Genomic DNA, 22,866 nt, shown 5'->3' on the forward strand with positions numbered 1-22,866 from the left:
TAGTTGCGAGGCGATGAAAATGTGGCATTTGAGACCATAATTGCAAGGGATCAGAAAGCCATAAAGAGCCATACACCGGTTTACCAACCCATGACCTGCAACCTCTCTTGGTGTATGAAGGATGTTTAAGAATGATTTTTTTATGATGTGCTACGCCTATAAAAAAAGAAACCCTTGTTCTGATGCTCCTGGCGGCAGACCTTCTTTCTTAACTGGCTAGAACAAGCTCCTTAAGTCCCTCCTGGAATTTGCTGGAATTTAATTCATTTCCTTGGCTCCTTCCACGTAGTATATTCATCACCACCCCATTTCCTTTATGACTAAAACGAATCTTACTCTTTTATCAAATTTAATAAATAAAAATAGGGGCAACTGGCTTGCTTCATTTATTGGTTTGCTTTGGCTTGTTTTAGGACGTGGTGTGTGGTTTTTTTGCATTTCCGTGTTGCACTTTTACCCTTGTGAGCCGCCCTGTGCTACACACAAACCCCATATATAAAGGACGCCTGACAGTTGTCCAGTCACAGACAACTCTGGGGTTGCAGTGCTCATCTCGCTTTACAGGCTGAGGGAACCGGTGTTTGTCCGCAGTTTTTCCGGGTCATATATATATAATATAATTGTTGTTGTTGTTGTTTAGTCATTTAGTCGTGTGTGACTCGTGACCCCATGGACCAGAGCACACCAGGCACTCCTGTCTTCCACTGCCTCCTGCAGTTTGGTCAAACTCATGCTGGTAGCTTCGAGAACATGTCCAACCATCTCGTCCTCTGTCGTCCCCTTCTCCTTGTGCCCTCCATCTTTCCCAACATCAGGGTCTTTTCCAGGGAGTCTTCTCTTCTCATGAGGTGGCCAAAGTCTTGGAGCCTCAGCTTCAGGATCTGTCCTTCCAGTGAGCACTCAGGGCTGATTTCCTTCAGAATGGAGAGGTTTGATCTTCTTGCAGTCCATGGGACTCTCAAGAGTCTCCTCCAGCACCAGAATTCAAAAGCATCAATTCTTCGACGATCAGCCTTCTTGATGGTCCAGCTCTCACTTCCATTCATCACTACTGGGAAAACCATAGCTTTAACTATACAGACCTTTGTTAGCAAGGTGATATCTCTATTTTTTAAGATGCTGTCTAGGTTTGCCATTGCTTTTCTCCCAAGAAGCAGGCGTCTTTTAATTTCGTGGCTGCTGTCACCATCTGCAGTGATCATGGAGCCCAAGAAAGCAAAATCTCTCACTGCCTCCATTTCTTCCCCTTCTATTTGCCAGGAGGTGATGGGACCAGTGGCCATGATCTTCATTTTTTTTGATGTTGAGCTTCAGACCATATTTTGCGCTCTCCTCTTTCACCCTCATTAAGAGGTTCTTTAATTCCTCCTCACTTTCTGCCATCCAGGTTGTGTCATCTGAGAATACTGTCATACAATTCGGGTGCTTGGGCCTTCCCACCGTTGGGCGCCTAAAGCACTAGCAGCTTCCTTTCGCGTAGTATATTCACACACACACACCCTTTAAAAAAAATATTAGCAACTAAAATGAATTTATTGTACTCTCGGTGCCTGAAGCATCGGCTTCCCGCCATTATCCCCGCGGGGCCTCTGAGGCGTTTCTGAGGCGATTCCCCTCCCCCCTCCCCCCCCTTCGCTTTTCCTTTTCCCGCCGCGCCCTCCCCTTCGGGCGTTTCCGTGAGGGGCGGCTCGGCTCTTTCCGTGCGCCTGAGAGCGGGAGGGGGCGAGCGGGGGGGAGACGGAGCGAGGAGAGCCGAGGCAGGCTCGGCGGCGGCGGCGGCGGCGGCGGCGCTTGCTCTGTCTCTTTCTCTCTCTCTCAGAGTTCCCCCCTCCCTCTCTCTCTCTCCCTCCCTCTCCCTCTCTCTCTCCCTCAGTCGGCCGCTGCCCGCCCGCCCGCCTGCCTGTCGCCGGGGCTGGGAGAGCCTGGGAGAGAGCGAGCGCGCGCGTGTGTGTGTGTTATGTGAGTGACGCGGCGGAGGTGTAGTTTGACGCGGTGTGTTACGTGGGGGAGAGAATAAAACTGCGGCGAGAGCCTAGGCGCGAACGAAAGCAGTGACGGAGCAGCCTGCAGCCGGTAAGAGGAGAAAAGCAAAGGAAAGCCAGGAAGGGAAGAGAGAGAGAAAAAAAAGAGAGAGAGAGAGCAGGAGAGGAAAGAACCAAGAGGAGGAGGAGGAGGAAAAAAAACACAACCAACCCCCGCGCGCGCACACACAAGGAGGGGTGCCGGCCGAGGGGCGGCTGAGGCCGGGGCTGAGGCGGGCGGGAGTCGGTGGGACGGAGGGGAGCCCTCGGGCGGGAAGGCGGCCGGGAGAGAGAGAGAAGCCAGGCCTGGCCTCGCTCCGCGGGAGGGGCGCCCGCCTCTTCGCCGCCCTTATTTCTTTTTCCGTTTTGTTCCTCTCTGTCTCTCTCCCCCCCCCTCACTTCTCCGGCCCCATATGACTCGAGATGGAAGCGGGCCTTCTCGCGCCCTCTCCCCACAGATCGCCCCCCTCACGCGCCCTGCTGTTCCCGCCTTGCCGAACCCGGCCGCAACCGCCACGAACAAAGAATAATGGCGGATGGAGGCGGCCGGGCAAGGCTGGCGGCGGCGGCGGGAAAGACGGCGCCGCCGCCGCCACTGCGCTTCCACCTTGTGGGGGGGCAACATAAGACACCCCCCCCGACCTCTACTGCCGTTGGGGGTGGGGAGAAAGGGCCTCAGGAGAGCGTCCCCCCTCCATACACTTTTCGTTTTAGTAGGTAGCCCTCCCCGTTGTGGTGGTTCCCCCCCCCCCGGTGAGGTGCCTTAAGTCGTTATTTGGCAAAGGCGCGCAAAAAAAATTAAAACCGGATCGCCCCCCCCCTACAACAGGCATTCGTGAGGGATGGGGGGCGGCGGGGGGGGGGCAGACACGCGGCGCGCGCTTATTTCACAGCCCTACGGAAAATAGGGAAGCTCCCGCCGCCTGCTGCCTCCCTCCTTCCCCAGGCGCTTTTGCCCCTCTTCTGCCCCTGGGGCGGGCGAGGTAGACCTGAAGGGTGCGAAACACACACACACACGTGTTTTATTTTCCCTTTGTGGAGAGCAGACGGTGGTCCCGATGCCTCCCTCTTCCCTGGTTCCTCTCCTCTCTCAGCCTCCAGCTCAATATCTCCTGGGTCCCGCAACAGACACATTTTGCTTTCCCGCCCCTCCGTGGGCAAGGCAAGTTCCAGATGTTTGAACCCGCAGCCCTTGGGGGTCCAACCCGGGTTGCTCTCCACAGCTAGATAGCTGATTTGGCAGGACCGCCCTTTGAAAAAGGAAAAAAGAACGTTGTTGTTCTATTACGGAAAGCACCGCTTTAAAAGTTGTGCTTGAGCAGTGCTCTTGAGGTTGCAAGGCCTTCCGAGTTCCTTTTTAATAAAAGTATTTTGGATCAAAACTGTATTCCTGAACACTTTGTTTTCCTCTCAGCTCTGTGCCTAGAATGATACAATGAAAGCCTGGGCCCACTGAAAACAAAGTTCCTATCGGCTTTGGGGACACCGGGTTTAATCCTGGCGCCCCAATTCCACTGTTTTGCACTTCATTTGCTCAGTACTGTAATGCATGGTGACTGCTTATGAAGAGAGGTGTATAAATAAAGTTCTTATGGCATTAATAACTTATAAGTAGAGTAATACATACATTTTATTACAGCATCTGGTTGCAGGGCACTTGGCAAACTGATGGAAGACCAAGGGGTTGGTTATTTAAAATCTGGATTTTGAGCTGGGGTTTGAAGTTTTGAGACATTTGGGTGATACAAATATATGATGCATGACAGAGTAGGCCCAATTGGAATGTCTAAATTTTGCAGCAGTAATCTCCATCCTTATTGGTTTTCAGGGAAATGGACTTGATACTTGAAAATACCTTAAATGAGGCTGATATGACTTCATGAAAATGTAGGGAGGCTTGCATCACACTTATATACAGTTGTATATAACATTCTTTCCCATACTGAAAAGTGAATTTCATCGCAGGTGTTGAGTAGCAAGTCTTAATCTAGGTCTCACTGTGATGTTTGCAAGCATTGTCCCTGTTTGCACTCTCTAACATACTTCATACCCAGGCAACCGTATTTCAGTGACCACCTAGTGATTGGTTTTGTTTATTCTATTTCTTCCTTTTTTAAGTACAGAAATTCTGCATGTACTTATTTAGGTTCTTTAGTCTGTATCCAAATGCAACTATTTTGTATCTTGGGGAATAATATTAACTTGTATAATCAACAATAAGATCAATTTTTTAAAAAATGCAACCTAGAGTCTTTGTGGGTCTAAAAAAACCTAATAGTTATTACAACATACTATTTGTGAGCTAGAACCTACTTACATTAGATGCCATGGACTGTTGCCAGTGATGGAGTGAAAAGTTCATGCAAGTCAGGGCACATGATTTTCAATGAGCCCTGGAAGTTTGGGTCCCTCTGGAACAGAAAAGGATATGATACAGTAGTATAGGAAGCTGCCTTATACAGAGTTAAACCACTGGTGTATCTAGCTCTGTTCTGTCCATGCTTCCTTGCTATCAAAGGTTTCAGATGGGGGTTTCCCAATAATTTCAGGGGATTGCAGCTGGGATCTTCTGCATAGTAGATCCTGTACCACTGAGCTACAGCTACAGCTCAGTGGGAGGAAGAAGAGAAAACCAAGTGTCCCAATTTGTGTGTGCAGAAGCATTTCTACTAAAGTTAAGTCACCATTGGATGCAACTCATGAAGTGTTACCCTCAATTGACAACTGGATACATACCGGGGAGGGGGGGGACACCATATATAAACAGCCATGAAATGAAAGAGGTACAGTCACTGACTCTCTTAAGAAAAACAAACCTTATTTTCTCCTTTCCCTCCACAGTTTATGTCAGTCCCTTAGCGCTAAGGTAGAAATTTGTCGGAGGAAAATGTGCCAGTTGTTTTTTTAAAGAAATTAGGCACACAGTGTAACAGTAGGAAGAAACTACAGTGGTGCCTCGCAAGACGAAAAGAATCCGTTCTGTGATTCTCTTCGTCTAGCGGTTTTGTTTTTTCGTCTTGCGAAGCAAGCCCATTGACGGATTAGCGCTTTTAGCGGCTTATCTGCTGATCGGATCAGCTGATAAGCGGCTTAAAAAAGGGGGGGGGAGGGAAAAAACCAGCAGGAACTCGCAAGACATTGTCGTCTTGCGAAGCAAGCCCATAGGAAATTTGTTTTGTGAAGCACCTCCAAAACAGAAAACTCTTTCGTCTAGCGAGTTTTCTGTCTTGCGAGGCATTCGTCTTGCGGGGCACCACTGTACTTGACTGAGTGTCACCAAGAAAGGGGAGTTGGTTGTGTATCCATCATACAATTAAAGCACACACCCCAAAGAATCCTGGGAACTGCAGTTTACCAGAGCTACACTTCCCAGGATTTTTCCCAGGAAATTCCCAGGAATTTTGTTGTCCCCGAGAGAGGGCAATGACAATAAAGATATTATTATTATTATATTATTATTATTTTGGGGGGGGTGCTTTAGCTGTATGGTGTGTACACAGCCTTAGCTTGTCTTAGCTTTAGACCATGTGGTTCTTCTCTAAAGTAGATCTGTAAAGTATGCATGTCTTGGGGATTGCATCATTTATATCTAACCTGGCTTGCTTTGGTTCCGTTTGTAGGGATGGCTCATATACTAAGCACCATATACCCAGGATGCATTTAGTGACAGTATTCTTCACAATGCAAACCAATTCGTTTGTTTTCCATTCTTCCCTGATGAGATCCATGGAGAACTGGATTATGTGCTATGTCTAACAAGTATTTGACCCCCTAAACATGCATCTTAAACAATTTTGTTTGCCAGTATGGTAGTGATGTGAAGTCCTTCATATCACCTAGTTCTATACGTATCTCATCACAGAACGACCATTTCTTTGTGCAGTTGCTCATAGTGCTAATTTTTCATTGGATTTCCCCTTTTGCAAGCCATGAGTTGTCTTAAGTTTATTTTTACTGTAGGAAAACTAGCACTGAAAAGCCTTGGAAGGATAAGATGGGTGGGGAATTATATTCTGGGATATGAGGAATTACTGCAGAAAATGTGAACCGGTGTTATATTGCATCATTTCCCCTAGTGTTGCAGCAGGACTGTAATGGACCACTGGGTTTTCTCATCTTACAAATGAATGGAGCTCTTTTCACATCTTACGTTTATTTTGTCACATATTATGTAGCTGGTTAACACTTTTGCTTTCTGTGCAATATCAATGTGAAGTAATTATTAAATGTAGCACTTTAGTCATGCACAGCAATAGTTGCTCAACCTCTTGCTGGAAAACCTGATTTACGCACCCTTTGACTGCTTTATCTCCTAGTCTGGATCTCCAAGGTGTCTTAAAGGACTTCAGGGATCCCTTCTTTTGACTCATGCCACTTCCTACAAATCCCACTTGATGTCTGACAAATCCAGAATCCTTCCAAGGCACCCTTTTCAGTTTGGAATCAATCCATATTTGATGCACAATCCTAGTATAGTTCCATCTTTCTCCTCTTAACCTAAGGTGAACAAAAAGGGGTATTGCACTACTGGTGTGATCCCCTTGTGGGTTGATGAAGAGAACGGCTATAGTTCAGTGGTTTGCTGCCTTACAGAATCTGGGACATTGGAGGGTGTATTTTCTGTTCCTGTGAGATTCCAAATACACCTGTTAAGCTTCATGGTTGCCCTGCATAAATGGAATGCACCCTAGATTTCGTGTTTTTCTCAAGCTCCCCCCCCTGCATTTTTGCCTGTAAGACCACCCCTCCTGTTCCACAGCTTGGCATGCAGATAATCTTGTATATACAATAATGTATATGTAGCCTGCTGCTGTGAGCAAAAATCTGAATGGGAGCCTTTATCCAGCACTGAACTCTGATCTTCATAACACTGCATAAAAGGACAACGCAGTAGCTTTTTCAGATCAGGTTGGAATGATGAAGGAAGTGAGGGAGCAGAGACCCAACCCACAAATCAGGGCTATTCAGCTCACCTTTATCTTGGATGGTGGTGGGAAGGAGGTTTCACCTGCCTCAGGATCTTACTAGTTCCTGAAAATGTGAATATTCCTTCCAACTGTCCCACAATTTGAGCACCACTACTCTGTTGCAGTATAACACTAAAGGAAGATTAGTAATGCAGATTAATGCAGATTAAGATGTCTTTCAGGAAATATTCTTTGCTGAACTTGTTGAGAAATGCTTCGAGATTCCAAGAATTCTTAGGGTTCCCTGAAACATCAGTCAAAATCACTGCTCTTGTCAGTTCTTTTTAGTAGGGCTTACAGTTCTCCATACTGTAATCATGCTTATCTAATTGCATGTCTAAGCCTGTAATCTTATGATCACTTGGAAGTAAGCCTTATTAGATTCAGACTTGTTTCTCTGTAAAACGTACCTAGGACCATACATGTCAGAGTGAAAGTAGTCACACTCGTTTCCAAATAACTTCAGTTAGACTTACCTTCATTAGGGAGAAAAGGAAGAGCCATTATGTATTGCTGTTTATTCATCAATGGCCTTGTGGTATTCACTATATATTTTGAAGTATCTACAGATAAATTATTCCTTCGACCTTAAAATTACAGTGAATGTGAGCATCTTAATTTGTATGGTATATTTTGTGCCCTGGTTTTCAAGTTCCTGCAGACAACTGAGCTGGCATACTACAATAAAATGAATGCTGGAATTCTGAATGAATTAGCTTTCTGCATACCTGAAAAACAGCACATATTTTCCACTTAGCTTGCAGTTTCAGTATACGTAGGTTTTCATACGTGATGTCGAGGAAAGAAAGATACTTGCCCCATGACAAACTTTTCTTTTTATGACTTCCCCACTATACCTGCATATTCATCTTCATTCGGTTTTCTCAGTCTTATTTTCTTTTAGCCAGCAACTGGTGAAGAACTGAGTTTTAAGTTGCTCATGTTTTCATTGGCTATATTATATTCTATAGTGATCACCACTATAAAAGCAAGCAGGAAACTTCTGTAAATGGTTTAGCAACTTGTGCAACATCATTTTGCTTCATCTGCATAATCTCCTGTTCTTGTACACACAAATGCAACATTGAATGAGCTGCAGGATCATGATAGTTGCTCCATAGCAAATACCATGATTCTGGGGGCGTTTCTTCATCCTCCTGAGAACAGTGTTGAGGAACCTTTCTCACCCAAGTGCCACATGCCCTCATGGACTGCCTTCCATGGGCAAAACTCAAAAGAGGTTTCTGCACAAACACCACCACCCATGTTTTCACAGTTAATGGCACCTTCCAGCCAGGCAAAAGTACCAAAGGAGGACTAGACTGAGCTGGTGACAGGTATGGCCTGGAGAGAATCTTGAGGGTATTCTAGAGAGGCCCGCATCTGCCCCTTTGGCCTAAAATTCTGCATCCCTGCTTTAAGAGCATGAAAATTGCTTCTTTCCAATGACTGGGATTGCCCAGGGCCCACATTTGGGTATATGAGCATGTGTGCAGGAATGCCAACAAAATCTTGGAAGAAGCATAGTTCCTGTTCAAGTCATAGCCTATATCTGAGAATGCAAGCTTCTTCAGAACCAACGGTTGTATTGCAAACATGAAATAAATTTGATTACATTGGTATTTTGCATGTTTTAATAATGTACAATATTTATGTTTGGGGGAGTATCACTTAGATGGGTGTAGATGTCAAGCTACAGCTAGTAGGTGTTCAACCCTGCAATAATTCTACTGCTCTTGCTTATTCCAAGAGGAATACATCTGTTTCATAATGAAAATACTTTTCCTCAGAAATAGTGGAAACAGTTTTACCTGGCTTCTAATACTTATGTAGGATACATTAAATTCATATTTTCACCACCTTTAGAGCTGCAAACTTTAAATAACATGAAAGCTGGAGTACTAATTGTCCCAACAGCCCTGAAATGCTATCAGGCACTGAATTTGGCTGGCGAAACATTTGATGCTCATCCAGGCCTAGTGTCTGAGGTCCTCTAAGGATAACCGATAGTAGATCCTTAGCTAAGTAGGAAGGACTCTTTAAGGAGTAGGCTCATGTGTTTTACTGAAAGGCAGAAGGCTTACGCATTCCTTGCTTCTAATCTGATGTACAGGGGGGCAGCTACCAAGTTTATTCCTAAGTAACTGAAAGCCTCCTCCTAAGTACAGTGGTGCCTCGCAAGACGAAAAGAATCCGTTCTGTGATTCTCTTCGTCTAGCGGTTTTTTCGTCTTGCGAAGCAAGCCCATTGACGGATTAGTGCTATTAGCGGCTTTTAGCGGCTTATCAGATCAGCTGATAAGTGGCTTAGCGGCTTAGAAAAGGGGGGGAGGGGAAAAAACCCACAGGAACTCGCAAGACATTTTCGTCTTGCGAAGCAAGCCCATAGGAGATTTGTTTTGCAAAGCACCTCCAAAACGGAAAACTCTTTCGTCTAGCGAGTTTTCCATCTTGCGAGGCATTCATCTTGTGGGGCACCACTGTAGTGGCTAGAATTGAATAACCTCCCTCCAGTATAATTTAGGGGCGCTAGAAATTAGTTAATCCTCCCTTTAGCATACATAAGGATAGTTTTGTCCTTTGTGTTTCCTTGAACAGTTGAATATTAAATATGCTACAGAGGGGGGAAACCTCCCCTGACAAAGTAAGTGTTTTGCACCCAACTTAATTTTGTTGTTGACAGCAGCATCCTGTCTTGCAAATATTAGCTTGCAGAGGAGGAGCACCAAACCTGTGTTAATACCAATCATACCATTACAATTCTTTAAGAACTGAATAAATGGATTTTCATAGTCTTTGAAATTATTAGTATGTCTAAGTCTTGCTTGAATGTAGAACAAATAAAATGCAGAGGCAGCATTCAAATAGTTTTTAAGTATGCACGTGCTGTGTTGGGGAATATTTCAGAGTTTTCTGGGATTTTCCTACTTCTGTCCCATCCCAGTCCTACGAATTAGGCTTTCAGTTCCTTTTTTCATTTGACCCCTTTAAGTCAGGCTCAGCATTTTACCCATGTCTGGGGTTCAAAGTTGCTTTGCCAGTCTTTTCCTAGTGTCCCAAGTCCTGTTCAAACAATCCTTAACTCTCCTTCGGTGCATCGCAGGCACAAGTATCTACACACCTCTTTATTACAGATTTACACAAATTTACATTTATTAATGGAACCATAAAACTTGTAGCAAATAATACAGCCAGGTGTAAATCGCTTTAAAATTCTTTTGATTTAAATTTGAGAGTTAAGCACATGGTGACAAATAATTGCATCTCTGAAGCATGCCTTTTAATTACACCACACCCTGCATTGGCAATAGGAAGACAGTTGCATACACAGCAGATTTCATTAGTAACAACAAAGTCATTCCACTGTGATGCCGAAGATTGTTAAGAGCATGCATGCAAGCTACTGATTTGATTTCTCCACTGTATACCACTTTGCTAACTGACCAGTTTGAAAAAGGGTGTGTGTGGTTTTTCAGTCATGTTCAAGGAATGCTTATCTCATTGGCCTTGCACGTGGACCATGTTAACTGCTCTTGTTGAATTTGGAAATTTGATACAGCAAAGAGCGATACTAGTAGCACACAGTAACATTTGTCAATGAATTTCACTTAGATAACTATGCCAGTATTACGTAAGGTTGTCATATTTCAAAAGGACACCCGTAAATTGTTGAGTTTTTTAAAAAGGAAATTAAGATCCAGCACAAAGTGCTGCCTTTCGAAAATTCCACGTATGGCACCCCTAGCATTACAGAACAGATACCAACTATTAGGCAAGATTGGCAGTTTCAAAGTTTTTAGCTTTGTTAACTAAATGCAAGTAAAGCAAAGTATATTAAATCACTGTCTAGGGCATCAGAATGTACCCCAATGCAAATTACCCTAATCTGCAGTTTTAATCTGAAATCTTAGGTGCAGTACTGCGTCCAGAGCTCAGAAACTGCTCACACTAATGAAATTCCCTGTTGCAAAATGCACCTAGAACAATGGGAGTATCAAATACTGCCGTGATGCTTGGACAGACATCAGAGGAAGTGCTTTCCCTTTTCACAATGAACTGCTGCATTCAAATCCCAAAGCGGAGGAATATTAATCAGTGACTCCACCCAGGATTGGGTGCAAAGTTGCCCCAAGTGGTTTATAGAATAATGCTGCAAGTTTTTATTATGGAACGCTGCAAAGGCTTTTCCTGTTCTCCATGGTTTTTCATAGAATCATAGAATCATAGAGTTGGAAGAGACCACAAGGGCCATCGAGTCCAACCCCCTGCCAAGCAGGAAACACCATCAGAGCACTCCTGACATATGGTTGTCAAGCCTCTGCTTAAAGACCTCCAAAGTAGGAGACTCCACCACACTCCTTGGCAGCAAATTCCACTGTCGAACAGCTCTTACTGTCAGGAAGTTCTTCCTAATGATTAGGTGGAATCTTCTTTCTTGTAGTTTGGATCCATTGCTCCGTGTCCGCTTCTCCGGAGCAGCAGAAAACAACCTTTCTCCCTCCTCTATGTGACATCCTTTTATATATTTGAACATGGCTATCATATCACCCCTTAACCTCCTCTTCTCCAGGCTAAACATGCCCAGCTCCCTTAGCCGTTCCTCATAAGGCATCGTTTCCAGGCCCTTGACCATCTTGGTTGCCCTCCTCTGGACACGTTCCAGTTTGTCAGTGTCCTTCTTGAATTGTGGTGCCCAGAACTGGACACAGTACTCCAGGTGTGGTCTGACCAGAGCAGAATACAGTGGCACTATTACTTCCCTTGATCTAGATGCTATACTCCTATTGATGCAGCCCAGAATTGCATTGGCTTTTTTAGCTGCCGCGTCACACTGTTGGCTCATGTCAAGTTTGTGGTCAACCAAGACTCCTAGATCCTTTTCACATGTACTGCTCTCAAGCCAGGTGTCACCCATCTTGTATTTGTGCCTCTCATTTTTTTTGCCCAAGTGCAATACTTTACATTTCTCCCTGTTAAAATTCATCTTGTTTATTTTTGCCCAGTTCTCTAATCTGTCAAGGTCGTTTTGAAGTGTGATCCTGTCCTCTGGGGTGTTAGCCACCCCTCCCAGTTTGGTGTCATCTGCAAATTTGATCAGGATGCCCTTGAGTCCATCATCCAAGTCGTTGATAAAGATGTTGAATAAGACCGGGCCCAAGACAGAACCCTGTGGCACCCCACTAGTCACTCTTCTCCAGGATGAAGAGGAACCATTGATGAGCACCCTTTGGGTTCGGTCAGTCAGCCAGTTACAAATCCACTGAGTGGTAGCATAGTCAAGACCGCATTTTACCAGCTTCTTTACAAGAATATCATGGGGCACCTTGTCAAATGCCTTGCTGAAATCAAGGTAGGCTACATCCACTGCGTTCCCTTCATCTACCAGGCTTGTAATTCTGTCAAAAAACGAGATCAGGTTAGTCTGACATGACTTATTTTTCAGAAATCCATGCTGACTATTGGTGATCACAGCATTCCTTTCTAGGTGCTCACAGACTGTTTGCTTAATGATCTGCTCCAGAATCTTCCCTGCTATTGATGTCAGACTGACTGGGCGGTAATTATTTGGGTCCTCTCTTTTCCCCTTTTTGAAAATAGGGACAACATTTGCCCTCCTCCAGTCTGCCGGGACTTCGCCTGTTCTCCAGGAACTCTCAAAGATGACTGCCAGTGGTTCTGAGATCACATCTGCCAGTTCTTTTAATACTCTTGGATGCAGTTCATCTGGCCCTGGAGACTTGAATACATCTAAACTAGCCAAATATTCTTGTACTATCTCCTTAGTTATTCTGGGCTGTGTTTCCTTTGCTGAATCATTTGCTCCAAATTCTTCAGGTCGGGCATTGTTTTCTTTATCGGAGAAGACTGAGGCAAAGAAGGCATTGAGTAGTTCAGCCCTTTCTGTGTCCCCTGTTTGCATTTCACCATCTTCTCCTCTGAGTGACCCCACAGTTTCTTTGTTCTTCCTTTTGCTACGAACATACCCATAAAAGCCTTTTTTGTTGCTTTTAACCTCTCTAGCAAGCCTGAGTTCATTCTGTGCTTTAGCTTTTCTGACTTTGTGTCTACATGTGCTGGCTATTTGTTTGAATTCCTCTTTGGTGGTTTCCCCCCTTTTCCATTTTTTGTACACATCCTTTTTTAATCTTAATTCAGTTAAAAGTTCTTTAGATAGCCACCCTGGCTTCTTTAGGCACCTTCCATGTTTCCGTCTCATTGGTATTGCCTGACGTTGTGCTTTTAGTATCTCCCTCTTAACAAACTCCCAGCCATCATGAACTCCCTTTCCTTTTAGTATTGTTGTCCATGGGATCTCACCCAGCACTTCCCTAAGTTTTATGAAGTCGGCTTTCTTAAAGTCAAGAAATTGAGTCCTAGTATGCTTGGCTGCTCCTTTCCGCTGTATAGTAAACTTCAGAAGAGCATGATCACTCGCGCCTAATGATCCTTCCACTTCTACCCCACTAACCAGGTCATCAACATTGGTTAGGACCAGATCTAAAATGGCTGTTCCTCTTGTTGCTTCTCCCACTTTCTGGACAATGAAGTTGTCTGCAAGGCCAGTGAGGAATCTGTTTGACCTTATGCTCTTGGCTGAGTTTGACGTCCAACAAATATCCGGGTAATTGAAGTCCCCCATTACTACTATCTCCCTTCCTTTTGCATGCTTGGCCATCTGTTCCAGGAAGGCACCATCTATGTCCTCCGTTTGGCTTGGGGATCTATAGTAAACTCCCACAATGAGGTCTCTGTTATTCTTCTCTCCCTTAATTTTGACCCAAATGCTCTCACTTTGGCTTTGAGGATCTAAATCTTGGATCTCTTCACAGGTATACACATCCCTGACATATAACGCCACTCCTCCTCCTTTCTTGTCTGGTCTGTTTCTCTGAAATAGATTGTATCCCCCCATTATTACATTCCAATCGTGGGACTTATCCCACCAGGTTTCAGTGATGCCTATTATGTCATATTTAGTTTGCTGTACCAAGAGCTCAAGCTCATCTTGTTTATTTCCCATGCTTTGCGCATTAGTGTACAGACATTGAAGTCCATTAATCATTCCCCCGTGTCTCTTATTTAAGGATTTTTTCCTCCCACCACTAGGTCCGTGTGCTGTTTTCTCCATTTGGTCTATGACATTTGGATGATCATCTTCATTAATTGATAGGCTCCTACCTTCAGGAGCACTGTCTCCCTCCCCCACATTAGTCAGTTTAAAGCCCTCCTGATGAGGTTTCTGAGATTTTTGGCAAAAACATTTCTCCCAACCGTTGCTTTAATTAGAAGTGTATTCTTCATAGAAGGGGCTACTGACAAAATCCATTTCCCTCACGTCCTGAAGTCAGGTACGAATAAAGGGTGCACTACTGGACATTTATGGATTTGAATTCCAGTAGTAAAATTACTGACAGAATGACTTTATGCTACCATGGGTGACCTTGATAAAAACAGGAGAAAAGCATGTTTCTCAAAGAGGGATTGCCGTCTTATCACTAATAATGTCTGCAAGCAAAACAGTAATAGATCATACACTGTTAAGAGCTTTGACATCTAGATAGCAGCTTCCCATTGGCTGGCTTCCAGAGCAATCCTATGCTTGCTTACTTAGGAATAAGTCCCATTGAGTTCATAGGGTCTTGGGTCCAAACAAGTGTGCATAGGATTACATCCTCAGTTGTGTTAGATTTAAACAGGAAGTGGTTCATAAGAGAAGAGAGGCACACAAGTGAGCAGCTTCAGCATCACAATCATACTGTGCTAACCACATACTGTGGATATTGTGATCAGTATTCAGAATCTCCCAAGTGTGGATATTACTGGTCACAAAGGGTTAGCAGCACAGTGTTTTGAGTAACAACGAAAGCAAATCGACAGTAAACTGAAATCTGGGGTGAATGTAATTAGAACCCAAACCTGTTCTTAGCTGGCCAATTCCCTCTCTCAATTCCTGTCAACTGACCAAAGTTCCCACTACCACCCAATTATCTTATGCCCTTTTCAGCCTCCCCCTCCCCTTTTAACATTCTATACTCCCAATGGATTTCCTTTCCCTACCCTCAAAGCTCAAACTCAAAATATGGTTCATTACACCAGTTTTGGGCTATGCTGCCCTTGATAAGTTCCTGGCCTGTCTCCTGGACTGGCAGTGATCAGCACAGAAACTGATGCTGCCTGTGTGTGATTTATGGGTCTGTTTTGCATTCAGAGAAATCTCTGTCTGGAAACAAGATTAAACAGTATGTCAGAAGAGTAATAATGTGATGAACACTCCTTTAGCTTGTAGTGTATCACTGAAGGAGGATGTGAATGTTTCCGCCTGTACTCTGAACCTTAGAGGTGGGGAAGATTGAAGAGAAATTATTTATGTTTATTACTTTCCAATTCATCCATTAACGAGAATGGCTACTAACTTCTCATCAGGCTTGTAATCCAGTCATCTCATCTGCTCTTGGCCGGATTGAGACAGCAATTCTAGGTCTTCATTTTGCTTTTAATAATCAACAGTATAAACTAGGACCATGGTGTGCCATGGTGGTACCTATCAAAATGATGGCAGTGTGCTGCTAATGAGTAACCACGCTAGGATTATAAAACTGATTTATGAAAGTCAGTTCCCAACATTCTGTTCCACTTAAGTGTCACCAAGGGATGAATCCAGGTTCAAGGTGTGCAGATAGGAACAAGCTTTAATAATAGTTGGGGATACCAGCCCCCTATCCTAATGTTCTTGAATGTACCCTGACCATCTTCCACGTAATAGCTATTGTTCATTCCACAGGGACAGGTAAAGTTCTGCCATTGACATCCTGTAGCACTGCCTATTGCCCCTGATATTGGCTACAGCCAAGAAGATGAGGGGGAGCAATGTTTCTCCTGAGGTTCTGAGGGTAGGATGGCTTTTCCAGTGCCTTTCCCCACAGGAGACAAGTGGGAGTGGGGGTGAAGCAAAGCTGAATATTGTTTCCTTCCCCACCCAAATCCTGAACACAAGTCCTGGTTGGAGATGGGGGTAGTTTTTCCTCTTTGGCTTTCTTTGGTTGGTTAGTTTTCGTTTGGGGGAACAGCCAGGTTGGGAAAAGATGTGTCTAGGGCAGTTGCCTCGGTGATGAATGGGAGAAGAAGAATGGGGCTGGAATTATTTATTCTTCCCTGATCCTCTTCCACTGGGTAGTCAAAGAGGAAAGTGGTGACTCTGTCATACTTTAGCACAGGAATGGGGAACCTGTGTCCCCCCCCCCCCCGGTTTCCAACTCTTATCTTTATGCGCCCCCTTGCCCAGATTGTCCGGAGTTTTGGGCTGGGTTGTCATCAATATGCTGATGAGACCCAGCTTTATCTGTTGATGGACGGCCACCCTGACTTGGCCCCGGACACACTGACCAGATGCTTGGAAGCTGTGGCTGGATGGCTGCGTGGGAGCCGGTTGAAGTTAAGTCCTTCAAAGACAGAGGTCCTCTGGCTGAGTTGGGACGACATGGGGTTGAGGGGGCCAACTCCCATCTCTTGAGGGGGCTCAATTAGTGCCGGCACCTTCTGTCAAGAGGTTGGGTGTAACCTTCGACACCTCCCTTTCCATAAAGGCGCAGGTTGCAGCCACAGCAAAGGTGGCATTTTCCCATCTCTGCCATATCAAGTAGTTGGTCCCTTACCTTTCTCGCCCTGATCTGGCCACATTGATCAATGCGACAGTCACTTCCAGGCTTGATTATTGTAACTCACTCTATACGGGGTTGCCCTTGAAGCTGACCCAGAAACTCCAGTGGGTGCAGAATGCCGTGACGAGGCTCCTTATGGGGTCCTTGCCGCAGGATCACATTCATCCAATGTTTTACCAGCTGCACTGGCTCCTGGTGGAGTACAGGGTCAGGTTTAAGGTGCTGGTTTTGACCTTTAAAGCCTTATGCGGCCTAGGACCCTCGTACCTATGGGACCGCCTCTCCTGGTATGCCCCGCGGAGGACCTTAAGGTCCACAAATAACAACACTTTGGAGGTCCCGAGCTACAAGGTGGTTAAATTGGTCTCAACTAGGGCCAGGGCCCTTTCAGTACTTCACTTGGCTGCTCTGTAACCAGCTCTTAATCTTGGTTTCAAATCCTAGCTAAGGAGTGAGCCTTGTTTTACATTAACCCAGATATAACACTGCATTATATTTAAGGGCAGCCTTGGAAACAACACTGAGCTTCTGAACGTCGGGAGGAAGGCTTTGTCAATGCCTTCTTACCTTTTGCATTCGCTGCAGGCCAAATCTGACAGGTGAGCAGGGCTGCTCACCTGGCAGTCACCTGACATCACAATTGTGTCATCTAACCCATTTTTCTTTGTTGGTGAGATTTTAAATCAAACTAGGCAAAGGCTTAGCACTTTGCAAGCACCAAGAATCAGCTGATGGTTTGTGCGTGCCAAGCTGTGTATCTTTGCAAGCACTGCCATGATGGCTGTTCTTGCAAAGGCAGAAAGCTTTGCAGGCTCCAGCAATCAGCCTGTCATTGGCATTTGCAAAATGCTACGCACTTGTGAGCACCACCAATTAGGTGCAAACTCTGCTTTCAGCAGGGAGCCACATTTCTACTTGACCCGTCCCTGGTGTCAAATATGGCCAGGTGAACATGGCTTGCTGGAAACAGTCTTGTTGGTCCAATGGGGAGACCTGGCAGGTTCAATTAAACCTTCAGGGGGCCTCACACCTTGTTTAGAGACACAGAAAGATCATATCTGCTGTGGGAAGTTGTCAACCATAGAATGGCAACCCAGCTTCGTGGGTTGTCAATAGTTTTTCTTACTAAGAAAAAAACATAGCATGGCTTACGTAGCAACCAGGAAGTACACAAACTATAAAGATCAGAGAATCCAGAGACACAGTAGCTGGAGGAAAAGGGCAGGGCAGAGCACAAGTATAATGGAAAAAGAGATTAGGAAAGAAGAAGGGTCTGATAAAGTGAGATCTGTGGGGAAAGCTAGCATGGCCTACAGAAATGAGAATTTTATATTGTTGGCAGGAAGAGGAGAGGGGAGAGTGGTGAGCAGACAGGGAAGGCGAAGCAAGTGAGAGCTGATAGAGGTTAAGATACCAGAGAAAGTAGGAGCCTAAGGAAACAGTTGGTGATAAAACGATAGTCAGATAGTCGTCGGGGTGGGCAAGTAGGAGATGCGTGTGAAGCAAACAACACATAAGGCCTAGGGGATTTTTACAGCCTTTGAGGCTCCAGTACCTTTTCCCTGCGTGGGATGGAAAAGTATGCTTTTGCCCATCACAGCAGAAAAACCACGTTGGTGTAATTCTTCTGTGCAACTGCCAGAGGCATTCTCAGCGCATGGATCTTAAAACCCCAAAGGGGCAGCCGTCCTCTGACGCAGGGGAGACCAAGTGAGTGAGCAGAATTTCACAGATGTAGCTGAACTATTTATCGTTAGGAAAGAGATTCAAAAATAAAAATCTGCCCATATCATAACTATACAGTTCTGGTTGCCACACCTCAAAAAGTGGAGCTGGAAAAGTTGCATCACCTCAAAATTTTGGAAGGGTCAAATCCTGTGCCTCTTGTATAATGCCAACCTAGAAGTATGAAATAATCTGAAATGAAGTGATGGCAACAAACAACTTCCCCACAATATTTTTCCCCTGCATTTTTTTCCTCCCTCATTATCAGAGAATTGGGGGAAAATGAGCAATAACATATTCCAAATAATTTCAGAAGTAAAATGTTCTAGTGTTAATGCACATCATGCAGTAAAAAGTGTGTTAAACATATTTCAGGGTTTCCTTTTCTCATTAACATTTTTAGAACTTGCCTTGCCCAAGAATGTGTGGTTTCGAAATTCAGTTCTTGCGTTACAAAGGTAAGAACCATGTATTTGACTCTGGTGATCTGTCCTTAGTCTCTTGATCCAAGTGCAAATCAAAATTTATTTTAATTTATGAATTCACAGCCCACTTTTCAACCAACATTCTTAAACGAAATATAAGAATTACAAAATTAAAAAGTTAAAAAATAAACCATTAAGGAAATTACTGTTGCAATTTCCTCTTCAGCACAAATCATAGTTTGCCATGACATCTCAATTAGAAAACTAATTAAACTGTGGTTTCCATTTCTGGTTTGGAGGGATTAATGAATCATTGCATGGCCTTCCTAGTTTGCATTAAAAGTGAGGCAGTGTGCAGGACAGGGGAGCACGGTTTGGAGGTTTTCTGGAAAAGCCAGTGACAGCCTTTGCAAAAGATAACCAGACAAGGATTCAGAGTACATAGGCAGACTTGGTGAAAGGATACTCAGGGACTTAAATAGCTTTTTCTGTTCTAAGCACTTCATAGGGACGGAAGGTCAGGTTACACCAAGAGAAGGGTGGGCACAGGCAGGAATACATCCTTGTGGTGTTTTCATAATCCTTTGCAACCATGAGGGCTGAAAACATTTCTTATATGCAAGTTGAGTTTCTGAGATTTAAACAAGAGAATCAAAGATTTCCTCAACCCAGTGGATCATGTTCCCATTCACAGCCAGGTGGACTGGAGGTGGCCATCTGTGTGAGAGCAAGTTGAAGGAGCAGACATCATTCAGGAAAGTAAATCAAATGCCTTAGTTTGTATATTAATACTTGTGCGGCAGTCATTTCGCTTTTACATTTCAGGTGCAGCGCTAATACAAACACACAAAGTGAAATTCATATTGTATAAAGAATGCTTTGTGATCTATACGTTAGCCTAAGAGATAGATACATGGGGGGGAACATTCTCTTTTCCTTCATAAAAGTTGTTTTTATTTGAGGGACATGTTCTTCATTGTTCACGTAGGTGGAGCTTACAATCAAATAATAAGGTAGTATCAAGAAACTATAACACCGCCAGCAATATGCACTTTTTAATGTACTTTTCAACAAATTTCCTTGGTTAGCTGCTGATCACCTCAAATCTCAACATACTTTCAGTGAAAATGCTTCTTGCTAACTGGCAGAGATGTTTCTGACACCATTTCTCCCTCCCAAGTTTGGTTTCACTTTTATTTCAGGGGGAAACACTCTTAACATCTGGTTACTAGACCCACTCATCTTTCCTACAATGGCTAGTGTGCACAGTGAAATTCTGTTGTTTGTAGTGGACTAATGTACATTCCAGCTAGATCACAAACCTTTAAGTTTGCTAAATATTAAAAACAGTTCATCAAAACCACTTCCTATCTAATCCTGTGGTTCATAGATCATTCCATTTAATTTTGGGGTCCATCAGATATTGCATGAAGGTGGATGCTGTGAAAGGAGGCAAGCGCTTGTTAGGGATAGCCAACCAGTCATAGAGAATCATCGTTTCAGTTGTAAAGCTCAGGCCAGAAAGTCTTAAGCTGGCATTAGCATTAGCTGTAACTCAAACTTTCCAGATATATTTTTGCCATATATGCTGTAAAGTATTTTGGTACTTAACATTACTTCACTCTTTATTATGACCAGCCATGTTAAGTGTTCTGCTTTTGGGGAAACAATCTTAAACACACTTACTAGGGAGTAAACGTTGCTGGGTGTATTTCTGAGTAAAAGTGCGGAGTTGTATTACAGGGTGCTGTGAACGCATCTGGAAACCTGATAAACTTGGGTTCACCAAACACACATACAACCTAAACACATTCACTCCCCAACCGTGATATGTGATGTTTTCAGTGGCTAGGAGTTGCAGCTGGAGAGGTGAGAGCTAACCCTTCCCCAGCTGTGACCATCCCTGAAATAGCCCCCCACCCCACCCTCCTGCGCCACAATTAGCTTTGAGAAAAGCCTTCTGTGGGCTATAATACAGTGGTGCCTCGCAAGACGAAAAGAATCTGTTCTGTGATTCTCTTCGTCCAGCGTTTTTTTTGTCTTGCGAAGCAAGCCCATTGACGGATTAGCTCTATTAGCGGCTTTTAGTGGCTTATCTGCTGATCGGATCAGTTGATAAGCGGCTTAGAAAAAGGGGGGGGAGGAAAAAAACCAGCAGGAACTCGCAAGACATTGTCGTCTTGCGAAGCAAGCCCATAGGAAATTCATTTTGCGAAGCACCTCCAAAACGGAAAACTCTTTCGTCTAGCGAGTTTTCCATCTTGCGAGGCATTCATATATATATATATATCACACACACACACCTGCACTGCGGCAAAGGACAGAGTGAAGGAGAAAGGCCTTGGCAGATGTATGTTCCCCTGTGGATGCTGGGTTGGCAGCCCCTGTGCTATTGTTTGTACTTCCCGATTAGTTTGCATTATTTGCGACAAGAACTGTAATAATTATTACTTTCTGTAGAAAGCAATCATTATGTAAATGAGAGGGAACTTGCAGCATAACATAAGATTTCTGGCAGATAATCAGGAATTTATTGTGCAATACAAATTCTGTAATTGAAACTTAAATATGGCAAGAAGTACACCGGCCCTGTAATAGTAATGCAAATCATTACCGTTGTAGGTAACTAAATGACCATGGAATCTGGCGCAGAGAACCAACAGAGCGGCGATGCAGCTGTTACAGAGGCAGAAAACCAACAAATGACAGTACAGGCCCAGCCACAAATCGCAACGTTAGCGCAGGTACAAAGTTGTTCTCGACTGATCTGTTGTGTCCTTAAGCAAATGTTTATAAGAGTAACTTTAACATCTCTTACAGAATCTAAAAGGTTTAAAGGTTGTTATGATTTGTTACAACTATTGCAGCTAAGAAACACTGAGGAGCCACAAAAGAGAATCATGGTTTTTTTACCTCTACATGCATCCCTGTCTCTCTTCCCTTCGTGGTAGACCGCAATTAAACCTGGAAGTCTCCTGCTTCATCCAAAAGAGAAAACTGTGTTTATTCACTACAGAACAAGCTAAACACAGCTTGTTCCAAAGCTGGCAACTGTAAGTTTCTCAGTTTGGATAGAACAGGAAACCATTATTCATTGGCAGCTTCTGAATTTAATTGCTGCATGACACAAAGGGAGATGAGAAGGAGCTGCATGCTTGAGCAAAAAGCTTGATCTTAAGCAGCCTTTAATTAACGTATGCTTTGGTTGGAGAACAAAAAAGATCCTATTTAAAACCACCAGTATCAACTAAATCAGGTTTTTTATAAACAAATCCAACTTATTAATAGAATTATGAATTTGTTATTACACAGCTGTGTAATAACTGTGGTTTGCTGTTAACAAAGCTGTGGTTTGTTAACTGTGAGTTGTCTCACAGACGCCCCAACAAACTGTGGTTTGTTTCATTAATGTTTGGTTTCTTTGCCATCAGTTCTTTCATTGGGCTTTTGTAGCTTAATAAGCATTAGATAGGTGGCCAAAAAAACAATGGTTAAGGAAGGTTCCTGGGTTTGCACCTAACAGCAAGCCATAGTTAATATAAGTCAAGGCTCATAAGTCAACAATAAGTTGTTCCTGCAGATAGTGGCCTCTTGTCAGTAAATAAATCATAGTTAAGCCACTGGACAGGGTTCAGACACTCAAACAAACCATGGTTTAATGAAAAATAATTTGTTAGTACATAAATTCCCATTATACATGGGAGTGCCTCTGAAGAAGGTTCAGAAATTTCAGCTAGTGCAGAATTCAGCAGCCAGGTTGCTCACTGAGCACATAACACTGATCCTGTCCCAACTGCAGTGGCTGCCAATTAGCTTCCAGGCCCAAGTGCTGGTTTTGACCTATAAAACCTTCAGTGGTTCAGGGCTGCAGTACTTCAAAGGCTGTCTCTCCCCGTGTGAATTGACCCAGACTCTGCGATCATCATCTAAGGCCCTTCTCTGTATTCCTCCGCAAGAGGTCCACAAGGGGACAACACAAGAATGGGCCTTTTCTGCGGAGGCTCCCCATAAGGCTCACCTGGCGCCTTCATTACCTATCTTTAGGTGTCAGACAGGTATTGCTTTAGTTT

At 44.1% G+C, this 22,866-nt stretch overlaps 1 protein-coding gene across 5 annotated transcripts in view; it reads left to right on the plus strand.

The window, feature by feature from the left end:
• The first annotated feature begins 1,875 nt into the window (after positions 1-1,875).
• CREB1 (cAMP responsive element binding protein 1) overlaps positions 1,876-22,866 on the plus strand; it is a 36,382-nt gene continuing 15,391 nt past the window's right edge. The window contains exons 1-4 of one of the 5 annotated variants that reach the window (XM_082209216.1): positions 1,876-2,073; positions 18,775-18,829; positions 19,491-19,555; positions 21,419-21,540. In XM_082209216.1, the coding sequence (XP_082065342.1) occupies positions 21,427-21,540 (114 nt within the window). In that variant the 5' untranslated portion in view covers positions 1,876-2,073; positions 18,775-18,829; positions 19,491-19,555; positions 21,419-21,426. Of the gene's footprint in view, positions 2,074-18,774; positions 18,830-19,490; positions 19,556-21,416; positions 21,541-22,866 lie in introns of all 5 variants that reach the window. The other 4 variants (XM_082209217.1, XM_082209215.1, XM_082209214.1 and 1 more) reach the window with 4 other exon arrangements.

This window comes from Podarcis vaucheri (genome assembly GCF_965113315.1).
Source record: "Podarcis vaucheri genome assembly, chromosome: 1".
NCBI classification, from domain to species: Eukaryota; Metazoa; Chordata; class Lepidosauria; order Squamata; family Lacertidae; genus Podarcis; species Podarcis vaucheri.